Source organism: Coenobita brevimanus, chromosome 108 (assembly GCF_032717465.1).
Source record: "Coenobita brevimanus isolate Jiangsu-jjx chromosome 108, ASM3271746v2, whole genome shotgun sequence".
NCBI classification, from domain to species: Eukaryota; Metazoa; Arthropoda; class Malacostraca; order Decapoda; family Coenobitidae; genus Coenobita; species Coenobita brevimanus.
This window is the reverse complement of record NC_137061.1, coordinates 10390756-10415364: the sequence shown is the minus strand read 5'-3', so window position 1 is coordinate 10415364 and position 24609 is coordinate 10390756. Positions and strand designations below refer to the sequence as shown.

Sequence of the window (24609 nt, the reverse complement as noted above, 5' to 3'; positions counted from 1 at the left end):
TATTTAAAACCCAAACCACACCAATAAGGGACATAAAAGACTGAAATAAATGCAAAAGAACCATAAAATGAGGTTTTAGGTGTGATTTTATACAATATTAAACATTCTGGGTACTTACAAGTCCCTGGCTCCTGGACTAGTTTGAACCGCCAGTTTGCAGTCCACGGTTAATCCTCTGCACTCTAAATTCTAATTTCTTAACACTGCACAACACTGTAAATTCCCATGTGTTCTAGTGGCGAGGTATTGCAGTTTATTCAATGTTTATTCACAAAAAACAAGCACCTGTGGCTTGCACCGCTATGAGCATCTGCTCTCGATTGGAGTTAAGCTGCGAATGTTGATGATGGCGGGGTAACAGAGGTGCCAGATCGCAACGGCCACATTACCAATCTCCTCAACTTTCATTACCAAATTTAACTTTTCATTACCAAATTCATAAAGCTAGCATTTATTCTTCACTAATTATATATACAAGTGGAAATACATGTAATCACTCTCCTTATAATTAACACCATCGGCCATACCACGTTGAGTACACCGCTTCCCGTCCGATTAGCGAAGTTAAGCAACGTTGGGTCTGGTTAGTACTTGGATGGGTGACCGCCTGGGAACACCAGATGCTGTTGGCGTCCCTACGTGTCAAGTGAGGTTGGTGGAGGATTAGTGCCCCTCCCTGTAAAACAATTAACTCTAAGCCCTTGGCCACCCCGTTTGGGATACATGGCGTCTGGCAATGAATGAATGAATGAATGAATTATTATTTTCACGCTATGTAGGGTAGCAGATTAATCAGAGAGAGCAAACAATCCACCATCCCCATCCTGTGTAACCTCATACATGTGAAAAATCCATTTGGTAATGCATTATTCTGATTCATTACCACACGAATTTTTCATTACCAAATTGGCCCACACTTGGTAATGAAAAATACCAAATGGCAACCCTGACATGGGAGGGGGGAGGGGGGAGGAAGGAAGGGGTGAAGGGACCATGGTGTAATTCGGCGCCAGGCGGCAATTTCAAATTACGGGTGGGAAAAAAAGTCAGATTTTTTTCGAATTTTTTGCGGTTTTTGGCCCATTTTGGGAATACTGAATCCCAGGATGATTATGTCCGGTTAGGGGGGATGTTCGGATATTGGGCATTCGGATATTAGAGGGCTTACTGTATATATATACAGTGGAAGCTCAATTATCCAGGCTCGGATTATCCAGCTTTCGGTACATCCAGGCCGTGACCGAATGGTTCAGTGGTACAGTAGTACATAGAATTATCTGTACGACAGCTCCGGTTAAAACAGGAAGCATCCAGATGCTTGGGAGAGAGGCATGGGTAAACCAGAGAGAGTCTGCTCACACTCCCCCCACCCACACCTGCTCACAACTCAATCAGAAGGGTGGTAGTGTGGAGTTTGGCGAGGCAACTGATACACCTGACCTAGCCTAACCTTGCTTAACTACTTAATAATTTAACCTAATTTAACCAAACCTGGGCTCCAGTGTGGAAATTGGGAAACTAAATCCACTTTGTTGTACGATGAGTTTCTTCCATTAGACCCGAAACAATCGTAGGTAAGGCTTAAAGAACGTGATAATAAAAGAAAAAATCTTTCACCAAGAAAAGGTAATTTACTACCCTCAAAATAGAAAAACACAGAAAACAAACTGGAGGAATATGAAGTGAATTGAAGTCTTTGGGCTGTATGCTTAGAGGAAAAGTAATGGGTTTCCCAATTTTAGGGAACGAAATGGAACAAGAATGTCTGCTAATCAGAAAAAAAAAAAAATTACTCGTGTTTTCGTAAGTTAGCATTCAGTTCTGCATTCTTCGTTAGATATCACGCTTCCCAACACATTTCGGACTGACAGAGCATAGTTATTTCTTCCTCTTACATTTACTGTTCATTCTTTTGTTCGTCCTTAAGTGTACTTTATGTGTGAAAGAGAGTATTAATACAAACAATAATGCATTCCATTAACGCCATCATAGCTGCCAGACTCGAACAATGCTTTACTGTACTGGTGTCAGGGATGTTGGGTTAGGGAGAGCTATAAAAAACTGCGAACAATTATGGGAAGGTAACGAAGGTCACTGGTATGTTTACACGACCCTCCTCTACCATCTCAAACAGTCAGGCAGCCTGCCAATTCATCTCAGATGTTTTCGCCAATATGTTTAAATTTTTTTTTTTTTTTTTTGAGTAAGTTTCTTCTATTATGCCAGAACCAATCGTAGGTAAGGCTTAAGGAACGTTATGATAATAATAGAAGAAATCTCAAAGAAAGGTAATTTACCACCCACAAAATAGGCAGAAAAATACAGAAAACAAACTAGAGCAATATGAATTGAATTGATAAGGTTATTTGGCTGTATGCTTGGACGAAAATTTATGAGTTTCACAATTATAGGGGACGAAATAGAACAAAAATGTTTACTAATAAAAAATACTTTCATCTCATGTGTTCTCGTAAGGTAGCATTCAGTTCCACATTCTTTGTTTGATGTCGCTTCCCAACACATTTAGGACCGACAGAGCATACAGTTATTTCTGCTCCTTACAGTTAAGTGTACATCCATTGCACATTCTTTTGTTCATTCGTGTGTGTGAAAGAGAGAGTATTGATACAAACAATAATGTATTCCATTAACCTCTTCATGGCTCCCAGACTTGAACAATGCTTTACTGTACCAGTGTCAGTAACGTTGAGTTAGGGAGAGCTATAAAAACTGCGAACAATTATGGGAAGGGAACGGAGGTCACTGGTATGTTTACACGACCCTACTCTACCATCCCAAACAGCCAGGCGGTCCCTTCATCCCAGATGTTTTCGCTGATATGTTTAAATGCTAAAGTAACATGCACTCTAATTTTGTTTAAATGCTAATGTAACATGCCCCCTAATTTCATGAATCATAGCAAATCACAAGATGGGTTTAGGGAGGAGGGCAAAAAGCCAGGTGTACCAGAAGAGTCTTTTCACATCTATAAGAAAAAGAAACTGACTTTTTAACTTTGAAACAATGGTTCCAAGGTCTACCACGGGAGCACAAATTTTCTGAGCTCACGAACACTGAGGGGGGGGTAAACATACGCTTTGTTGTAAGTAGTAAAAGCACTTTACCAAATCAGTTCATCCTGATAGGCTGTTATATTTTTCTGATTATTTCTGGGTTGGTAAATAAACATTTCTTGTTAAATCTGTTTCCCCTCTGTTTTTAGCTGTTCTGGTGTGACAAATCTTTGATTCGTTAATGTAATGGCAGAAGACACTGTTCTGATCTAAGTGTTTAAACCTGGTCTAACCTAGCTTAACTGCACCTAATAATTTAATCTAACCTAATCTTCAGTTGGGAAATGGGAAACGAAGTCCACATTTGAGTACGATGAGTTTTGTCCATTGTGCTGGAAATAATCGTAGGTACAACTTTAGAACGTGACGATAATAACAGGGAGGGAATCTTTCATTAAGGAAACGTAGTTTACCAAACTGAATATAGTCTGAAAAATACTGAAACAAGCTGGAGTAATATACATTGAACTGGAAAGGTCTTTCTGGTACTTAAAGTGTACATTTACCAGTAAATAAATCAGTCTAACAGTACAGTACGTGTTGTTTCTGCCGGATTAATCGTGCTTTCGGACTAATCAGGCACCCCTTAACACCATATAGCCCGGATAATCGGGCTATCTCTGTACATATAGAGAGAGAGAGAGAGAGTATACAGTATATATATATAAATATATATATAGTAATCTCTCCACTATCCGATGTAATACAGCCAAAGGCATGTCCGGAAAGTGGGTCCATCTGGATAGTGGGCCCCTGCCTCCTGGGCTGGTACTAATGGACCCTAACCCAGCCTAACTTTGAAAGCCACCTAAATAACTCCCTACTGTACATGCACAGCACCTATTTAAGACCCTATTCACACCAATAATGGACATAAAACACGAAAAATAAATGAAAAGGAACCAGAGAACGAGGATTTAGAAGTGAGTATGGAAAAATATTTAGCAGTGTACAGGGTACTTACAGCACGTCCGTGGCTGCCTTCTCTAAGGCTTTGGCAGTGGTGAAAATGCTCTTGAACCAAATACAGTAATCCAGTGTTGTGCTACACTTAATTCTTTGCACTGCTAGTTATAACTATTTAACACTGCACATTCTGTTCTTAACCTCGCCACACCAGTTTCAACCGCCAGTTTCAATCGCCAGTTTGCACTCTGTACTTAGTCATTTGGACTCTAAATTCTAATTTCTTAACAGTGCACAACATTGTAAATTCCCATGTGGTCTAGTGGTGAGGTATTGCAGTTTATTCACTGTTTATTCACAAAAACGAGCATGTGTGACATCCACTTCAATGAGTATCTACTCATGATGGTGGTTAGGCGGTAACTGGTGAGAGAGGAGGAAGGAAGGGGTGAAGGGGCCATGGTCAACACAGGTGTTCGGCACCGCACGCCAGCTTCCAAATACGGATGGGAAAAATTTTGATTTTTTTTTTTTTTTTTTTTGAGGCCCGAAGGTCCAGGCCCACAACGTCCGGATGTGGAGAGTCCGGATAGTGGGCGTCCGGATAGTATAGGGATTACCGTATATTACAGTCACCTCTCACATAACACGTGAATATTGTTCCTGGCAGGTTCCGCTTTATGAAAATTCCGCATCATACAGCCATATGTTTACATGTTAAAGGGTTTCATGGTACCCAAGAAAACCCAAACTTCACCTTTTGGGGCAATTTTCTGGGATTTTTCCCAGGACATTGACCTACCTATTAATGACTTCAGTGCATACAAACACTGGAGGATTTTCCACCCTGAACTGAAGAGTTTGTGGGTTTCCTGGGGGGAGGGGGAGTGGGGTTCCAAGGCAGGGCAGGACTACTACTGGTCCCCAGCATGGTCCTCTGGCCATGCTGGCTGAACAGAGTCCTTCATACATTTATAGAGCTGATTGGAACTCCTTCCCTCTCCCGTCGGTTGAAGTACATGACCAGGTACCTTTCCATCCTAACAAGGGCTGGGTCAGACGAATAGTTGACTCGATGACTTGGCATTTTTTGGCAATGGCACAATTACGTTCTCCTCTCTCCTTCCGCCTGAACATATCAAGCTTCTGCTCCTGGGTCAAACTCTTCCGCCATTTTGCTGAGTCATGGTAGGATGGTATGGTTAGGCTGGGTCTGGTGGCCAAAAAAAAAAGAGCAAAGTAAGCACACGGCACGTGTGGAAGCAGAGTGGGGAAAGGGTTGACTGAAGTGGCACAGGAATGCTCAGCAGACCATGACAACACCCTGCACAGACACGTGACAAGCATACGTCACGGGCAGATGCAACGCGTGCTGTGACTAAATCTGCCCGCGTTTTGTCTGTTTTTTACTGTGTTTTGACAAGTTGTCTCGCGTAATGACTAAATACTGTATTCCATAATTTTTGATCTGGGCCTACATTTTCGCTTTTGTAGCAGCATAGTGTGTTCTTTTAAGAAATGGGCAACTTCTCCACCCGTGTAATATTTGTCAAAATCGCATTTTGACCATATCTTGGACTAGAAAAAAAAAAAAAAAAAAAAAAAAAAGGCCGTGCTATGACTGCTTTTGCACTCTCTGATCGTGCATTATGTGAGGTAACTTTATATATCTACATATAAATATATATTTTTTTTTTTTTTTTTTTAATGCGAGGAAGAAGGAACCAAAGGCCATGGCCCGCAGTAACAGTTCCCTCCAAGAGAAAAACAAAATACAATAGAGAGCCAAATTCAAGATCCGATCATTTTGAGATGCCTGGACACACTGCGTTTGAAAGACTGGAGATCATAGGCAGCAGGAAATACAGACAGAGGGAGACAGTTCCAGAGTTGACCTGTTGCATAAATGAAAGACTGGGAGTAACGGTTAACTCTTGCATTAGAGAGTTGGACAGAAAAGGGATGAGAGTTTGCTGCCAGACGGGTGCTACGCGCCCGTCGTAGAGGTGGAGGAATGCAAGCAGACAGTTCAGAGGAGCAGTGACCATTAAAGTAGCGATAGAAAAGAGATAAAGATGCAACAGTGCGGCGAAGAGACAGAGGTTGAAGGGAGTCAGTAAGAGGAGGAGAGTTAATGAGACGAAAAGCCTTTGACTCCACCCTATTGAGAAGAGCTGTATGTGGGGAGCCTCCCCACACATGAGAGTTGTACTCCACACAGGGGCGGATAAAACCTCTGTATAGAGTCAACAATTGTGCAGGGGTAAAGAAAGAGCGGAGTCGGCTTAGCACACCCAATCTCTTAGAAGCAGATTTTACAAGAGATGTAATATGATCTTTCCAAGATAAGTCCCGAGTAAATGAAACCCCAAGCATGTTCAAGGATGATGCAGGATTAAGCTGAATATTATTAAACATTAATGGGTATACCTGTGGAAGATTTTGTCGGGTTGATAGGTGTAAGAACTGAGTCTTAGATGCATTAAAGACAACCATATTATTTTTACCCCAGTCAGCGATACGAGCCAAGTCAGACATTAGGTGTGCCATAGCCTCATCCCTTGTTTCTTGAAGCAACTGTTGAGATGGGCGTTGCGGGAACCGAATGGAAAGGTGAAGGGTGGAGTCATCAGCGTATGAGTGGATAGGATTAGGTGTACAGCTTAGAAGATCATTGATGAATAAAAGGAAGAGAGTTGGTGATAGGACAGAGCCCTGAGGAACACCACTGTTGATAGATCTAGGAGAAGAACGATGGCCGTCTACAACAGCGGCTATAGAACGACCAGAAAGGAAGCTAGCGATGAAGGCACAGATAGAAGGATAGAAACCGTAGGAGGGCAGTTTGGAAATTAAAGATTTATGCCAGACTCGATCGAAAGCCTTTGAGATGTCAAGTGCAATGGCAAAGCTTTCGCCAAAGTCCCGAAAGGAGGATGACCAGGAGTCTGAAAGGTAGGTGAGAAGATCGCCAGTGGAGCGTCCCTGACGGAACCCATACTGACGATCGGAAAGAAGGTTGTGATAGGAAAGATGCCTTAAAATTTTTCTATTAAGAATTGACTCGAAAACTTTTGAAATACAGGACGTTAAAGCAATTGGACGATAGTTGGAGGGTTGGGAGTGGTCACCCTTCTTTGGGACTGGCTGAATGAGAGCAAACTTCCAGCAAGAAGGAAAGGTACAAGTTGACAGACAAAGGCGAAAGAGTTTGCCTAGGCAGGGTGTAAGCACAGAAGCACAGTTCTTGAGAACAACAGGAGGGACCCCATCAGGCCCATATGCCTTGTTAGTACTGAGGCCAGTGATGGCAGAAAATACATCAACTGAAGAAATTTTAATGTCAGCCATGAGGAAGTCAGAGGGGAGAAGTGATGGAGGAACAGCACCGGAATCGTCTAAGGTGGAATTGGAGGAGAAAGTCTGTGCGAAGAGATCTGCTTTATCAGTAGAAGAAATAGCTACAGAACCATCAGAGTAGAAAAGAGGAGGGAAGGATGATGAGGTAAAGTTGTTAGAAAGATTTTTGGCAAGGTGCCAGAAGGAGCGGGAAGAATTCAAGTTGGAGAGTTGAGAGCATTTAGTATGGATGAAATTATTTTTAGTAGAGCGAAGAACAGACTTAGCACGATTCCGGGCAGAAACGTAAAGATGATGTGATTCAGGTGTGGGTTGGCTCCGGTACCTTTTGTAGGCCCTCTCCTTGTTGCGGACAGCATTAGAACAAGCGTGATTAAACCAAGGCTTTCTTGCGTTAGTCAAAGGATATGAGAAAGGAATGTATGCTTCCATGCCCGAGAGAATAACCTCCGTAATGCGCGAGGCACACTCAGATGGCTCCCGGCCATGGAAGCAATAATCATTCCAGGGAAAATCAAAGAAGTACTGCCTGAGGGCCTCCCAGTTCGCGGCTCCAAAGTGCCACAGATGACGTTTCCCTGGAGGGTCCACAGGCCGTACCGGAGTGATAGGACAGGTTAAGGTAATAAGGTTGTGATCGGAGGAGCCCAACGGAGAGAAAAGATTAACAGAGTAAGCAGAAGGATTAGTTGTGAGGAAGAGGTCAAGTATGTTGGAGCTCTCTCCAAGGCGGTCAGGGATACGGGTAGGGTGCTGTACAAGCTGCTCTAGGTCATTAAGGATAGAAAAGATGTAGGCTTGTTCACCAGGTGGATCCGTGAAAGGAGAGGAGAGCCAAAGGTGGTGGTGAACATTGAAATCTCCAAGAATGGAGATTTCAGAGAAAGGAGAAATGGACAGAATGTGTTCCATCGTAGAAGTAAGATAGTCAAAGAATTTTTGATAGTCAGTAGAATTAGGGGATAAGTAAACAGCACAGATATATTTAGTCAGAGAATGACAGGAAAGCCGAAGCCAGAGTGTGGAGAATTCAGAAGAATCAAGTTCAGGAACACGAGAGCAAGATAAGTCGTTGCGTATGTATACACAACAGCCACCTTTGGCTTTGAAATGAGTATAGAGAAAGTAGGAGGATACAGAAAAGGGTTTGCTGTCGGTTGCCTCAGACAGCTGAGTCTCCGTCAGAAAAAGAAGGTGAGGTTTAGAGGAGGAGAGGTGGTGCTCAACAGAGCGAAAGTTAGATGAAAGACTGTATATATATATATATATACCTGTATATATATATATATATACAGTACCCTCATGTCCAACACGGTAATATTGTCATGCACGGGTCCCGTGTTGGACCAAAAACGTGTTGGACAAACAACAGAGCTTATGGGGAAAAATGAATTATGTCAGCAACCCTAGGAAAAGTCACCCTAAATACCTACCATATACCTATACATATATTGGTACTACTGTAATTATAATAAATGGTACTGTACTATGAATGATAACTAACCGTTTAGGATAGTGTTGGTGGGTTTGCTGGGAATGGAAGGTGGTATCTGAGGCTGTAGGTTGTCCTACTGGGTCCCCGGAGGATGGCTGCTTGTGTCACCAGCGGGTAATGGCTGCTGCTCCTCCTCAACCTCCCTCATAAATCCTTCAAAATCACACTGATATACCGCTCCATTATGATGACTGCTGGGTCAGTAGGCCTGCACCTGGAGTCAAGTGGCCTGCCTCTGTAAGCCTTCACTGCCACCAGGATCTTGTCTTGGTTTTTTTATTATGGTCCTCACGCTGGCTTTATTCACATCATAGGCCTTGGCGATGTCCACATTCTTCTCTGCTTTCTTCTTCCTCGCGATGATTTCTAGCTTGGTGGCCTGAGGGTGGTGCCGCCGCTTCTTGGGGTTCCCAGAAGGCTTCCTAGGCATCGTGAGCAGGGTAAAATGCAGTAGCAAGGGCAGAAAATGCAGCGAGGAAAAAGCACTGTCCAATGCAAATTATGCAACTGAGTGGTGCTGTGGCGGGAGAAATTTAAACAAAACATCATGTGAGAGCAGAAGCGTTTTCAATTGGGCGACATCACGATCACATCACGATAGCCCACTGCGGAAGCTACTTGATCAGAAGTTTTGATTGGCTGTCAGTGTCACGGGAACGTCCAGTACGACCGTGTTGGACCAGGGGTGATCGTGCTAGAGGTGAACTCTGTGGATTTTGCCCACTACTCGAAGCTCCATCCATGTTATGCTAACGTACCCGCGTTACAGTAATTAAATCGTATTATATTGTACTAATTTTTTGCTCTCCGTGCTGGACGCAAATCGTGCTGGACAAACGCGTGTTAAACATGAGGGTACTGTATATATATACAGTATATATATATATATATATATATATATATATATATATATAAATATATACAGTACCCTCGCGTCCAGCACGGTAATATTGTCATGCATGGGTCACGTGCTGGACCAAAAACGTGTTGGACTAACAATAGAGCTTATGGGGAAAAATGAATTATGTCAGCAACCCTCGGAAAAGTCACCCTAAATACCTACCATATACCTATACATATATTGGTACTATTGTAATTATAATAAATGGTACTGTGCTATGAATGATAACTAACCTTTTAGGATAGTGTTGGTGGGCTTGCTGGGAATGGAAGGTGGTATCCAAGGCTGTAGTTAGTCCTACTGGGTCCCTGAAGGATGGCTGCTGGCGTCACTAGCAGGTAATGGCTGTTGCTCCTCCTCAACCCCCCTCATAAATCCTTCGAAATCAAACCTCCCTCATAAATCCTTCAAAATCACACTCAGAATCACTATCTTCGTCCACAGCCATGGAAGGTCCTGCTTCTGCCTGTCCTAGCCCAGTTATCCTCGGCAAAGTGCATGCTTCTCACACTGTTGCCAGTGCCCCGTCTGGTGACTGTGGAAAGTGATCGCTGTCGCTGACTCGGTAGAGAGTAAGGAGAAGCAACTTTGTTTATAAACTGCTACGCACGCTGATGAGAAGGGTTTCAAAACGATTGATATTTATTCTAACCCATTAATATGTATTCAGTGTCAGGCTAAATGTTCAATGCTGTAGTACGATACATTCTCTGTCGAGTTGCCTGGGTTTTGGTCACACTGTTTTCCCCGTCGTATGCTCGGCAGGAATCCATCCAGATGAATTCCAAATGCCCGTGGTATCGTCGGCAATTTTACCACGTTACTGTTCCGATTTACCATCGTATCCTCGGCAAACCTGGTATGAAGTGCCGTGTAATAGCCTTCGGCTACCAGGATCTTGTCTTAAGTTTTTTATTATGATCACATTGGCTTCATTCATGTCGTAGGCCTTGGCAATGTCAACTTTCCTCTCCCCTTTCTTCTTCCTCTCAATGCTTTCTAGTTTGGTGGCCTGAGGGAGGTGCCGACGCTTCTTGGGGTTCTCAGAAGGCTTCCTAGGCATCATGAGCAGGGTAAAATGCAGTAACAAGGGCAGAAAATGCAGCAAGAAAAAAGCACCTTCTAATGCAATTATGCGACTGAGTGGCTCTATGGCGGGAGAAATGTAAACAAAACATCACGTGACACCAGAAGCGTTTTTAATTGGGCGGCATCATGATCACGTCACGATAGCGGGCGGGGAAGGCTACTTGATCAGAAGTTTTTCATTGGCTATCATCATCATGGGAATGTCCAGTATGACCGTGTTGGACCGGGGGTGATCGTGCTAGAGTGAACTCTGCAGATTTCGCCCACTTCTGGGAGCTCTGTGCGTGTTATGCAAACACACTCGTGTTGCAGTAATTAAATCGTATTAAATAATACTAATTAATTGCTCTCCGTGCTGGACCCGAATCGTGCTGGACTAACGCGTGTTGGACGCGAGGGTACTGTATACTGTACATACAGTATATATATATTGTATACACAGTATACCGTATATATTGTATATACAGTGGAGTCTCTTTTATCCGAAAATCATGGGACTTTCAAAGTTCTGTTTAATCGATTTTTTCAGATAAAAGATATTTTAATAATAGGATGTGGATGTGATAGGAAGCGTTATGAGGAACACACTGAGGTGGTTTGACCATGTGGAGAGGATGGAGGGTGAAAGACTGACGAAGAGAGTGTATGTGAGTGAGGTGGAGGGGGGAAGAGGGAGGGGGAGGCCGAGGATGAGATGGAGGGATGGGGTGGAGAGGTATATGAGAGAGGGGGGTGTGAGTTGGGAGCAGGGCAGTGAAATGGCGGGGGACAGGGCGACTTGGAGGCGATTTGTTTGTGGCCACCCCAAACAGAATTGAGGCGTCTGGCAATAGATAGATAGATAGATAGGATAAAAAGTGGTGGTGACCATCATCCATTCACTTGATGTAGTGCTGCCTACTTCTTCCTTAGCCTTTATCATTCTTTTTCTGTGCCTGCCCTCTGCTCTTCCTATTTCTCCCATCTTTCCTGTCACTTCTTATTGCTTTTCTTTCTTTTACAGGTGGCTTTGCATTGAGTGACAAGCCAAATGGTTTCCTGTAAGCCAAGAAACCATTTACAGTGCTGGGTGGTGACCATATAACCAAACCAAACGTGCTCCCTATGTGTCAACAAGTGGGTTGGTGGATGGTTAGTGCCCCTCCCCATAAAACAAATAACTCAAAGTCAAATGGCCACCCCTTACAGGATTATGGCGTCTGGTAATAGACAGATAGATGACAGACAAAAGGGAACAGTATTGTTCTCACCTATCACCCATTTCTGGCGATGTCTAGCCCACCACCACCAGCACCCTGAAAGCCACTCAACCATCACCAAAACACTTAATACACTGTAGTAACTACATATATAACTGAGCTTTTGTAACTAATAGAAACTGTCAACTTATATAAATCATCACTCAAATAAACTTAAATAAACCTTCACCAAAACAATTATGTAATTCACTGCAAGCAATTCGAACAAATAAAGTCTTAAACCTAATTGTTTTTTCATATTTCCTGTATCCTTATTCAATCATTTCCAAATCATCCACATCATCTCCCACATCACCCAAATCTTCCGAGGTGGTGGATGCAGGTGAGGGAGTGGGCAACTCTCTAGCAGACTTGTTTCGCTAGAGGCGCGAAACAAGGCCGCCGTGTTTGAATTTTCAGATAGCTTTCAGATTTTTGAGGTTAATCGAAATGAGAAAGTTTCAGTAAAACTTACGGTTAATGGGATATTATGGTTAACAGAATTTCGGATGAAAAAGACTTCACTGTATATATATATATATATATATATATACTGTACATAGTGTATATACTGACAAGCCAAATGGTTTCCAGCACACCAAGAAGCCATTTATTATGCCGGGTGGTAACCATACAACCAAATTTTGGTGCTTGGTGGTTTAATGGGTAACTATGGGACTCCAATCGGATTGAGCCGGTGAAGGTTTATATCCAAGGAATGGTTGGGGTTTACTTTTCACGTAATGCCACTCAGCGATGAGTGAGGCTGGTCACTCTCACCTTAAATGTCAGGAACAACTTGCCTAGCTCCGGGCTCCTACACTCCTCATGAGGCAACGTAGGATTGGATGATGAATGATGTATATACTGTATATATAAAATGGTCCCTGTACATTTCACAAACTTAAGAGAGCTTTTCATTATGCACAAATAATGAAAAAAGAATGACTGCTGATGATCTATAAGCACAGAAAACAGACTATTCCAGTAGGTCTTGTAGTACTATAAATTATAAAACATTAATAGGTAAATACAGTCAACCCTTATGTTTCGCGTGATTTCAGTTCACAAATTTACCTTTCACAGAAAACCCCAAAATTTTCAAGAACCTATGTTTCATGATCAAGAATTCACTTTTCGCGTCAATATATGGGGCGCCAGTAGGCAAGGCAATCGTCAGCTGCTGTCCGCCACATTGTTTTCACAGTTCCCGCCAGCTGTGAGACTGTGTGTGTTGTGCTCAGGTAGTGGTCACAGCCGCAGTCACTTTTTTTGCCTTTCCCTTTGTTCAGCTATCGTTCTCATATGCTCTACCTGTACTGTATTATGGCTTCCTCTTTATTCACTGGAGGACCAGGTAATAGTGGTGATGGTGAAATACCAGGAAGTTCAAAGGATGGAGTCAAAAAAAGAAAACAACGTCGTGAGTATCGGGTCTATGTGAATTAGAAAAAGTACAGTACAGTAATCCCGCATTTTTTGCGGATTTTTTGTCTACGGTTTTGCCCTCTCGCGGATTTTCTTAGCATTAATAAGTTCAACTAAAATATCCTTGAATATACAGAAAACAAAAAATTTGAAATTCCCGCAGCTTCCAATTGTAGCGCGGTAAACTCACGCCACCCTCTGTCCCTTTCCCGCGGCCCCTCTGCCAGTGTTACCATATCTAGCATAATTTTATTCCTTTAGCATAATTTTGATCAAATTTTCGAGTCTGGAATATTTTTTAGCATATTAGAAGTTTTAGAATCATTCTAGCATAATATAGAATGGAATGGAATATTTTTGGAATAATTTTATAAAAGCTACAAATCAGAGAGAGAGAGAGAGAGAGAGGGAGAGACAAATAAGGTAAGAAGATGTTTGAATTGTTGGTTACTTTCAGTTTGGGCTTTGTTGGGTTGGATTAGGTTAGGTTAGGTTAGGTTAGGTTAGGTTTTAGGTTAGGTTCGGTTTGGTTCGGTTAGGATAAGTTTGAGCTTTGTACTTTACCCATGAAACCTAGGTTTTTCTGATGGATTTTGGTATGATTCATTCGATTTTCAGCTTCATTTCAGTCGGAAATGACCATTTTCTGTGTTTCCCCCCCCTCTCTATAACACCCGATTCCCCAAAGATCCCCCATTGTTGCAGGGGGATGGGGGGGTCATATCTCAAAATCTGGTTATTTCTGACGGAAATGATGCTCAAAATCGAATGAATCACCTCAAAATCCATCAGAAAAATGTAAGTTTCGTGGGAAAAAGCAGTAGGCTATGGGCAGAAAACCGATATTTATCCTCTTACTGTATGTAGGTTCATTTTAATATTTTCATAGTAAACAATACATAATTAATATGTTGCACGAATATGTATAGAATTTTATCATTTAGCTTCAAGTTAGCATAATTCATTTTTTACTTGGAACAAATTTGCTCACTCTAGCATAATTTTTTCATTGCCCTAGCATAATTTCGTTGTTTGGATATGGCAACACTGCTCTCTGCCCCGCATTCCTCAGTCCACGCCTGACTGCCCTACGTGTGTGGTGTGCTTGTAACCGCACTATGATATGAGCCTCTTGCCTCCCACTTGCTTTCCACATGGCCCCAGGACGTAAGCCAGCCTCACCAAAGGCTAATAATACAATTAGTAAGAACTCCAAAGTGACAAAACGATCAAGAAAAGTTATGACCTTAGCAGAGAAAATTGTGTTACTGGACAAGCTAAGAAACGACCGTGGGAGTGTTTGCTATCACCAGTTAATGCATCTTTTTATTTTGTACTGTTTTGTGAATAAATGTGTAGATAATTGTGTATTACAGTACGGTGTTTACGTTTTTCCTTCATAATGGAGTATGTGCTTTCAATCTTGTAAGAAGGTATTTCGGGATGAGTATGGAGGTTTCGGGACAATTCGCAGTCACAACAAACACAAAACAATTCGCCTTCATTAATGAAGATAGCTATGGGTGACGCTAGAATATAATTCAAAGGCAACTACAGCGAGGAAGAAACAAGTTAATTATTGACTAAAGGAGCAACTGATAAATAATATCCAGAACCTACGCTACTGAACGTAGACTTTGCTGGATCCCCCTGAAATATAGTTATTAAAGTATTGATTAATTAATAATAAGTATATTGATAAAAGTATTGATTAGTATACTGTATTTATAGAATGGCGGGGAATCGTCCAGGGTGCGAATTGTTCTGAAGGGGAATCGTCCATGTTTTGACGGGGAATTGTCTGACGGCGAATTGTCTCGCAATCAGTATGGACATGGACTGTGTGATGGGCAGCATGGTGGTGTAAGATTCAGTTGTTAATAGAGTATTCGCGGAATTGAATTTTCGCGGGGGTTACAAGAACGTAACTACCGCGAAATATGCGGGATTACTGTATTCAGTACAGGATAAGACGAAGATTTTTCAGGCTGGTGTTCCATTTATTTAATGTATCTTAACAACATTTTTATCATTCATATCAGTGTCAGTTATTCTGGTATCCTGTTTTATGAGAATTATCTCTCAAAAGTGAGAAAAACCGTGACTTTGGGAGGGGCTCTAGAACCAAAAAGATTTTTTACCATTGAATTAATACTTTTTGGTTCGCAAAATTCAGGTTTCGCGCCAACCTCATAGTACCAATTGGACACAAAACTTAGGTGTTCACTGTACAGTAAGGAATACACTGGTCAGAAACTTCACATATTCATTATTTTATATTATCCTTTTCCTTAAAAAACTAAACATTTTTCCTAACCATCAACAGCATATAAACTGGCAGTAAACACTTAGCACTGTTTTTTTTTTTCTCTCTCTCTCTCCATTTGTTCACCAAATTATCAGTGACCCAAAATCATTTTTACTTCTTAGATAACACTGTCCCACTCCTACCAAGTAGACACCTGCCTCAGTTTTCTCATTACACAGCTTTTGTCAGTGGGGTAGTGGTCTTCTGACTCTGGCTCCTTAAATGCATGGAGACCTTCCTCTCTGTTATTTGTCTATGTAATTCAGAATATTTCACCATGTACTTGTCATCTTCCTCATCAGACTTCAAAATCTGTTGTCTGTAGTGCGTATGTCTCTGGCACTTGCTGTAGTTGAATACTGTCAGCACACATTCCTAGTCCCCTTTCCTTAACTCCAAAGCTTTGGTCACTGTAGTCTCCCCTCTCTGTTGTCCATTTATTATCCTCTGTGTTACTGGCTTTATCTCCTTAACTTTGGAGCTCCGAGACTTCTACTGAGTTCAGTGATTTCTCATCTGACTCTTCCGTTAATTCAACGATTGCCAGATCATCTTCAGTATCATTCTCTGGCCTCTCCATATGTAAATTATCTATCTACACCCAGACACTATAATCCCAAATGGAGTGGCCGTCCGACTTTGAGTTACCGGCAATTGTTTTATGGGGAGGGGCACCAACCCTCCACTAACTCACTTGCTGACATGCAGGGAACACATATGGGTTGGTTATATAGTTACCACCCAGTGTTGTAAATGGTTTCCTGACTTACAGGAAACCATTAGGCATGTCACTCACTGTAAAGCTACCTTAAAAGGAAAGAAGAGTAATAAAGTGAAAGAAAATATAGGAGAAATAGGAAGAGAAGGGCAGACACAGAAAAAGAACTATAAAGGTGAAGGAAGAAGTAGGCAGAACTACATCAAGTGAGAATATGATGGTTGCCAAATTAGTATTAATCACTTCTGAACCCTTAACTTAACTCTTACTGGCAGAAATCCATTATTTGAACTGATGTCATTATTACCCCATCAGGTACGCTGATATTACCCAAACTTGGAACAAGGCTAAAAAGTCTACACGTTACCAGAAATCTGCTTTATGTTATCTTATAGGATCTGTAGTATGCAGGTCTGATGCATGTGGGCTATCTGGGTGCCAAGCACAAACTTACTTCCCAGTACAACTTTCAGTCTTTGGAACATCGCTCGAATATCTTTTCGTCAGTCAACGGTCCACAACACAAATTAGTTTCAAACGAAGCCTTTCATCATAAGGAAAACTGTCATTATTAGTAAAAAAAAATTTGGAAAATATTCCTTCATTTCTGCGGCTTTTAAGAAAAAAAACAAATCAAGTTGCTGACACTGCCTCACTAAGAATAAATGCTGTTTCCTATGGAAGTACTGTACTAAGAAATTTAGAGGATGCCTTTGACTGAAGGGTTAAAATTTTTGCCTATAATGGATGCAAAGAGTCATTCTCCTCAAGCTACGAAAGACAACTGCTCAGATGAAAGAAATTATAGTGGCGAATGGACTGACAGCTGTCCTGATTCTTAGGCTCAAATTTTCCTCACCTGAATAAGAGTCTAGATTTTACCTAAATAAATACCAAAGAAAAGGTTAACCAACAAGAACTAGATTCTTAGAGAATGAGTTTGTATGTAACCTGAAGGATGCTGGCACGGTTGATGTATGCCTCCCCCTGGACTGGGTCATCATCCTCTAGATAGAGTCTTGCAATCTTCAAGTACGTCTCTAATTTGTAGTCCACACTGTACTGCCTGAAATGCCAGATATTATCATTATCATCATCCTTTGAACCATTTATTACACACACACACACACACACACACACACACACACACACACAAAATCACACACTGTGCCCCACTAGCACAAGGGTCAGACGTGTATCACTGAGTTTTGCTCTGAGGTTACCTAAATTGTATCTATTTATGGGTCAAGCTCGTATCAGGCTAATTTAGGTGATGAACAAATATAGTAAAACAAGAAGTAATGAAGAAGCGTAGCCAAAAGTAAGTAAACATCTATATCAGTGACAAGGAATGCAATGAGTTTCCTTACGTCAGCTGGACAACAACAAGGCTAGCAGATGACAGAGTGATGTGAAAACCGTGAGTAGAGACCTTTTCTTTAAGATGGCTTCATATTTGGAAAGATGCCTTTAGAAGGTGTTAAGAAGAGACAGGGATAAAAAATAGGATGATGACTTCCACCCAGGACTGGTTGAAAACAAAACTTACAATAAATTAGTCAAAAAAGTGAACAGACTAGAAAGATCTTTTCAAATGGAAGTTGAAGAAATCAAGAATGAGCTATGCAGACAGAAGGAAAAAACGAGGAAAAATGAGGAAATAAACAGAAAAGCCACAACTATTGATGAACTGTCAGCTGAGGTAAATTCACTGAGAACAAAGGCTAGTGAAATGACATGTACAGTTGTTAACCATGAAAGAATTATGGATGATTTCAGAAATGATATATTCAGGCAAGCAAGAAGTCTGATAGACCAAAGTAGTAACACTGAACAGAAAATAACACAGGCAAATGAAATGGTGAGAAAATACCCGAGATGAGGTACAAACTACGTATGCTGAAATGGTGAAAGCAAAGAATGATTTAGATACAAGGATAGAAGAAGAAAGCGTAAGAAAGGAAGTGAAAGATATTATAAAGAATAACCCAAAACTAATCAGGGAAGCTGCAGACATCAACAAATCCATGATAATCAGTTGCACAGATGAAGAAAAAATACAAAACTGAATCTCAAGGGACAAAATGAAGATGGAAAATATAAAGAACATACTGCAGCAAGTATCAGAGGATATCTGTGAGAAAGATACAGAAGAACATAAAAGGCTAGGGAAATATAAGAGAAGTAAGTCAAGGCCCCTGAAAGTAACATTCCAGAGTGCAAACACCATAGAGGAAATACACTGTATTTAAAAATGCCAACAAACTCATGGAAAAAGAGGAATTCAAAAAAGTATGGATAAAAAGATGCCTAGCTCAAGAGGAATTGGGTACACCAAAGGAGAAGAGGAAGGAAGCAAAAACAAAAAACTAGGAAAGATTAGAGTAAAAGAACATTAAATTTTTTTGCAAAGTACAGTACAGTAATTGGACTGCAGGTATGAAAGTGGTACATAACCAGAAGGGAATAAAAAAAAAAAAAAAAAAGGAAGGTAATAGCCTCAAGCTATGGCAAGTATGTGAAAATAGATGATTAAGTTCTATCTATCTATCTATAGCCCGATGCCCTAATCCCGCAAAGGGTGGCCGCAGACAAAACGCCTCCTAGTCGCTCTGTCACCCACCATTTGACTACCCTCCCCCCAACTCACTCCCCCCTCCCTCATATACCTCTCAACTCCATCCCTCCACCTCATCCTTGGTCAACCCCTCCCTCTCCCTCACCTACATACACCCTCTTAGTCAGTAGATGGAATGGTATCTAAATTATCAGAGATGAAAGAGTATACCAACGAAAAGGAACCACATATTATTTGCCTAACTGAAACAAAATTAACCCCAAGGATATCAAATGATACCCTAAACTTAGAGGAATACAATATTTGGAGAAGACAAATGAATTAAAAAAAAAGAGGAGGAATTATATTAACAAAGAAAAAGCTACAAGTCAAAGAAATAGAACTAGATATACCCTCACAATTAGAACTGACTGCAATAGAGATTATTACATCTGAAGGGAAATTATCTATCTATTGCCAGATGCCTTAATCCCATAAGGGGTGGCCACAAACAAATCGCCTCCATGTCGCCCTGTCCCCCACCATTTCACTGCCCTGCTCCAAGCTCACCCACCCCCCCTCTCATATACCTCTCCATTCCATCCCATCATCTCATCCTTAGCCTCCCCCTTCCTCTTCCCCCCCTCCACCTCCCTCACATACACTCCTCATCAGTCTCTCACTCTCCATCCTCTCCATATGGCCAGAACACCTCAATGTGTTTCTCCTAAAGCTTCCTATCACATCCACATCCACACCACAATGCCCCTTCACTTCCTCATTTGTCAGTCTGTCTCTCCATGTGACTCCACAGGCTCCTGTCAAAACTAATTTCCACAACTCTCACTCTTGACTTCTGTCCCTCCAACAACATCCAAGCTTCACTTCCATACGTTAGACTTGGTATTGCAAAACTGTCATGTGGTAACTTTTTCACTTCCATGCTCACTTCCCTGTTTCTTATCACAGCTTTCAGGGAACCATTAACGATTCTTCCTTGTTGTACCCTTCCAAGCACTTCACCCTCTAAACTTCCATCCTTACTCATCACACTACCCAAGTAATAAAACGCACTCACATTTTCCATTTACTTCCCATCCAACCTCACTGTACATTCACTGATTTTACCTCTCTTGAAGACCATGACTTTACTCTTCCCTAAATTCACCTTCAGATTCCGTTACTTACGTATTCTCCCAAACTCATCCACAAAAGCCTTCCAGCTCCCCTTCGCCTTCATTTAACAATATAGTATCATCTGCAAACAACAGTACAGGGAGTTTCAAAACACTGCCCTCTCTCATTAGGGCCACTTCAACATCCACTGCCCTACCTTGTACAGTATCTCTTTTATAACCCCATCCATGTACAGACTGAACAATCATGGAGACATGACACATCCTTGTTTCAATCTGACCTTCAAACAGAAAAATTCACTCACTTCACTATCTACACACAATGCAGCCTTAGCACCCTCATACATATTCTTCACGGCATTCATTAACTTCCCATCTACTCCATATATTCTTAATACTTTCCACAATCCTTGTCTACCCACCCTGTCATATGCTTTCTCCAAATCCATGAAGGCTGCATACAACTTCTTTCCCTTCTCTAGAAACTCTTCCACTAAAGTTCTAAGAATGAATATCTGATCTACGCAACCTCATCCCTTTCTAAAGCCTCCCTGTTCTTCTCCAACTACTTCCTCTGTTATTTCCCTAACTCTGTCAATAAGTATCATACCTTTACCTATCACACTAAGACAAATGCCTCTACGATTACCACATACTTCTTTTCCTCCGTACGAGGGAATAATTATACCTAACATCCAATCCTCTGGAAGTCTACCTTCCTCCCAGGCCAATCTGCACATCTTCCACATCCATTCTACTACTCTCTCTCCCCCATGCTTCAGTATTTCACCACACACTCCATCAATTCCTAAGGCTTTCCCCATTTTAACTTTCTTCATTGCTTGTACAACTTCCATCCTACTGATTTCCTCCTCTCTTCTCACATCCCTCTGTCTCTCAGCCATTCCCCAGCCACTTATACACACATTACTTTCATTCTCTATGTTCAACAATTCATTAAAGTGTTCTCTCCATCTATGCACTTTATCTCCCTTCTCCACTAGTAATCTACCACTTTTATCTTTCATTCCCCAACTAACTTCTTTGGCACCCTGTCCAACTCTCTTTACCTCTTTCCAGAATATTTTCTTACATTCTCTCCACTTTACACTCAAATTCCTTCCAAATTCCTCATCCATTCTCCTCTTACTCTCTCTTACTAATCTTTTCACCTCTCTCTTCCTCTTTACATACAACTCTCTCTTCTGTCTCTCAACTTCTTCCATGCCCCTGTTTCTCATCCAGTCACTATATGATTTCTTCTTTTGTGCCACAGCCTGTCTCACCTCTTCATTCCACCATGCTGTTCCCTGCACGCCTCTTTCATCTTCTCTTCACCCCACACACTGCCTCACATGCTGCACAGATTTCATCTGCAAATATCTTGCACACACCTTCCACATTCCCCATCTGCTCCAATCCATATTTACCCAATCTCTCCTCCACTTCCCTCTTATAATCTGCCCTTTTTCCATCCTCTTGTAACCTTTCCACCTTCCTTGTATGAGCTACTTCCTCCTGTCCTTCCCTTCTTCTATTTCTCCATTTCGTTTGGACACTGATTCTGACACCACCATGTGGTGGCCAGAAAGTCCACTCCCCCAACCTGTATATACTCTTGCATCCATTACACACCTCCTCCTTTCATCCACACACACATAATCAATCACTGCCTTCCGTTCATTCAGTTCACCATCCACCCTTCTCATCACTCGCCACAGATGCCTATGGATCATTTTGTGCCTGAAGAGGGTATTGGCTATCACCAACCACCTCCCAGCACAAATGTCCACTAAAGCACTGCCATTCTCATCCATCTCTGCAGGCACAGCCCACTCTCCAACTACTCCATCCACCTTCACATTCCCTACTTTTCCATTCATATCTCCAATCAAAAACACTCTCTCATTCCTTTCAAACTTTTCCATGCACACTTCCACATTTGTCCAGAACTCTTTTCTCACTCTGCTTGCATGATCTTGCGCTGGCGCATACATGCACACAATCGCCCACATTTGCAGTCCAACTTTCAATCTTACCCATGCAAGCCTTGAGCCAACTGATACATACTCTGTTATATTCTCCTTCCATTTGTTACAACAATACACACTCCTCCTTTTGCCCTCTCATTCTTACCTACTCCTGCACATATACCCCATCCATTCTCCTATTCTCTTACACTCTCACCTCTCCATTTAGTTTCAGTTAATCCACATACATCCACTTTCGCACCCTCAAGCACCAGGACAATCTCTCTTTCTTTCACCTCGTCATTCGCACCCCTTACATTCCATGTAGCTATCCTTACCATGTCCTTTGTTCGGTCCTTAGTCATCACCTTTTGGTCAGTCCTTGTCCGAGGCTTCTTGTTCGTATTTTTAGTTAGTCGTTTTCCAGGAAGGGGCACTAACCCTCCACCAACCCACTTGTTGTCACGTAGGGAACACGTGTTGGTTGGTTATAAGGTTACCATCTAGCACTGTAAATGCTTTCCTGGTTTACAGGAATCCATTTGGCTTGCCACTCAGTGTAGAGTTACCCTAAATTCAATGCAACATTACACTAAGTGGGTGGATGATGGGAGCCCCCACCTACCACAATTTCCACAAGGGAAATTAATTGTGGCTAATTTATACATGCCTCCCAGAACAAACACTTAGGAAAGAGGCGAATATGAAGACCTGGCAAAGAGTACAATTCAGAGTTTAAGAGCATTACTACATAGAATGGAAGAGAAAACTGAATTATAACTGGTGATTTCAATACAAAAACAAATTGGAATACTCTAGATGTAAGAAACCATGAAAACGGTTGGGACCAAAAGCTCCTGCAGTTTGTGCAGGAGTTTTTACTACCACAACATGTAAAGGAAAACACCAGAAAAAGAGGACTTGACGATCCATCAGTATTAGATCTTATATTTACAAGGCAAGAAAATGATACTGACAATATAATGTATCACCCTCCATTCGGCAAAAGCTACCATGCAGTATTAACCCGTTAACTGCTCTATACAGCCTGGGCTGTTCTGAGTGCGACTGCTCAATACAGCCCTGGCTGCGCAGGTGAATTGCAAATATAGTGCCATGGTGACCAAGGCCAACCCATGCAAGCATGTTTGAGCCATCAAAACTGAAACTGAAACCGAAACCGAAACCGAAAACCATACATTCCAATAGGGAATCAGACACTTTGATGTTCATCCATGGCTTTCCCAAGGTAAATATTGGGCAAATATTTTGTTACTATATACTTTGGCATGTGTTCTCTCAATTCCTATGACAATATTTGGCCTTTGGGATATTTCATTTTTACCCCTGTCTGCACACCACGGACACCTCCAAAAAAACGCCATGCGCAGTTAATGGGTTAAATTGCAACTTCAGGACTGCATGACATAGTTAACAGCGATGACAGTTACAAAAAGAACCTAAACTACAAAAAGGAAAACTACCATGACCTAAAGAAGCACTTCTTAGAAACAGATTGGAAAAAGGTGCTTAGACGACAAGATTTAAATGTTATATATTGAAAATTCTGCAAACTTTAGGAAACAGAAGTCCAAAATTACATCTCACAGCAAAAAGAAGCAGAAATGAAAATGATGAAATGGTTTAATAAAAAATGTAAAAAATCAAAAGGAAAATGAGACTTGTTGTGGAATACACACAGAAGACAATAGTGAGAGGGCATATAATAACTATATAAAGGCAAGAAACAATTAAACAATGATAAGGAGAGAAGCCCAAAGACAGTTTGAGGAAGATATTATAAAAAAAAGTAGTGATCAACCAAAGCTATTTTACAGCTACATCTGAAACAAAACCAAAGTTAAAGATAAGGTACAGTATATTACGGACAAGAAAAAGATATTTGTAAAGCACTAAGTAAAATGTCCGACCAGTTTTTACAAATGAAAATAATTTTGAGATTGATGATATGGAACAAGCATGCCCACACATATTACCAGATATTCAAATATCAGAAAAAGAAATACAGAAGGAGTTAAGTAAATTAAACAAAGGAAAAGCAAATGGTCCCGACGAAATTTCATGTTGGGTGTTACATGAATGTCCAAAAGAGTTAAGTAGACTAGTATATTTAATATTCAAGGAATCCTTGGGTCAAGGTAAACTACCTGATATTTGGAAGAAAGCAAACATTGTTGCCCTATTCAAGGAAGGTAATAGACAAAATCCACTCAACTACCGACCAGTATCACTAACCAGTGTTGTAAGTAAGATATTAGAAAAGCTACTAAGAAAACTTTGGGTAAACCATCTAGAAAAACACAATATGATAACAGAAAGGCAGTTTGGTTTTAGAAGGGGAAAATCATGCGTTACTAACTTATTAAGCTACTACAATAGAGTTGCAGAAACATTACAGAAAAGAGAAG

General features: G+C 41.3%; 1 protein-coding gene and 1 non-coding gene across 3 annotated transcripts in view; one reads left to right on the top strand and one right to left on the bottom strand.

Annotated features, from left to right (window-relative positions):
• The window catches only part of CSN4 (COP9 signalosome subunit 4), a 137708-nt gene that overhangs the window by 49279 nt on the left and 63820 nt on the right, over positions 1–24609 (bottom strand). For both annotated transcript variants that reach the window (XM_080285750.1, XM_080285749.1), the window contains one exon: positions 17469–17583. In XM_080285750.1, coding sequence (XP_080141876.1) covers positions 17469–17583 — 115 coding nt within the window. The remainder of the gene's footprint in view (positions 1–17468; positions 17584–24609) is intronic.
• Positions 514–632, top strand: LOC145417053 (5S ribosomal RNA). The gene has a single exon (XR_013900397.1). It is a non-coding gene; the product is annotated as a 5S ribosomal RNA (ribosomal RNA).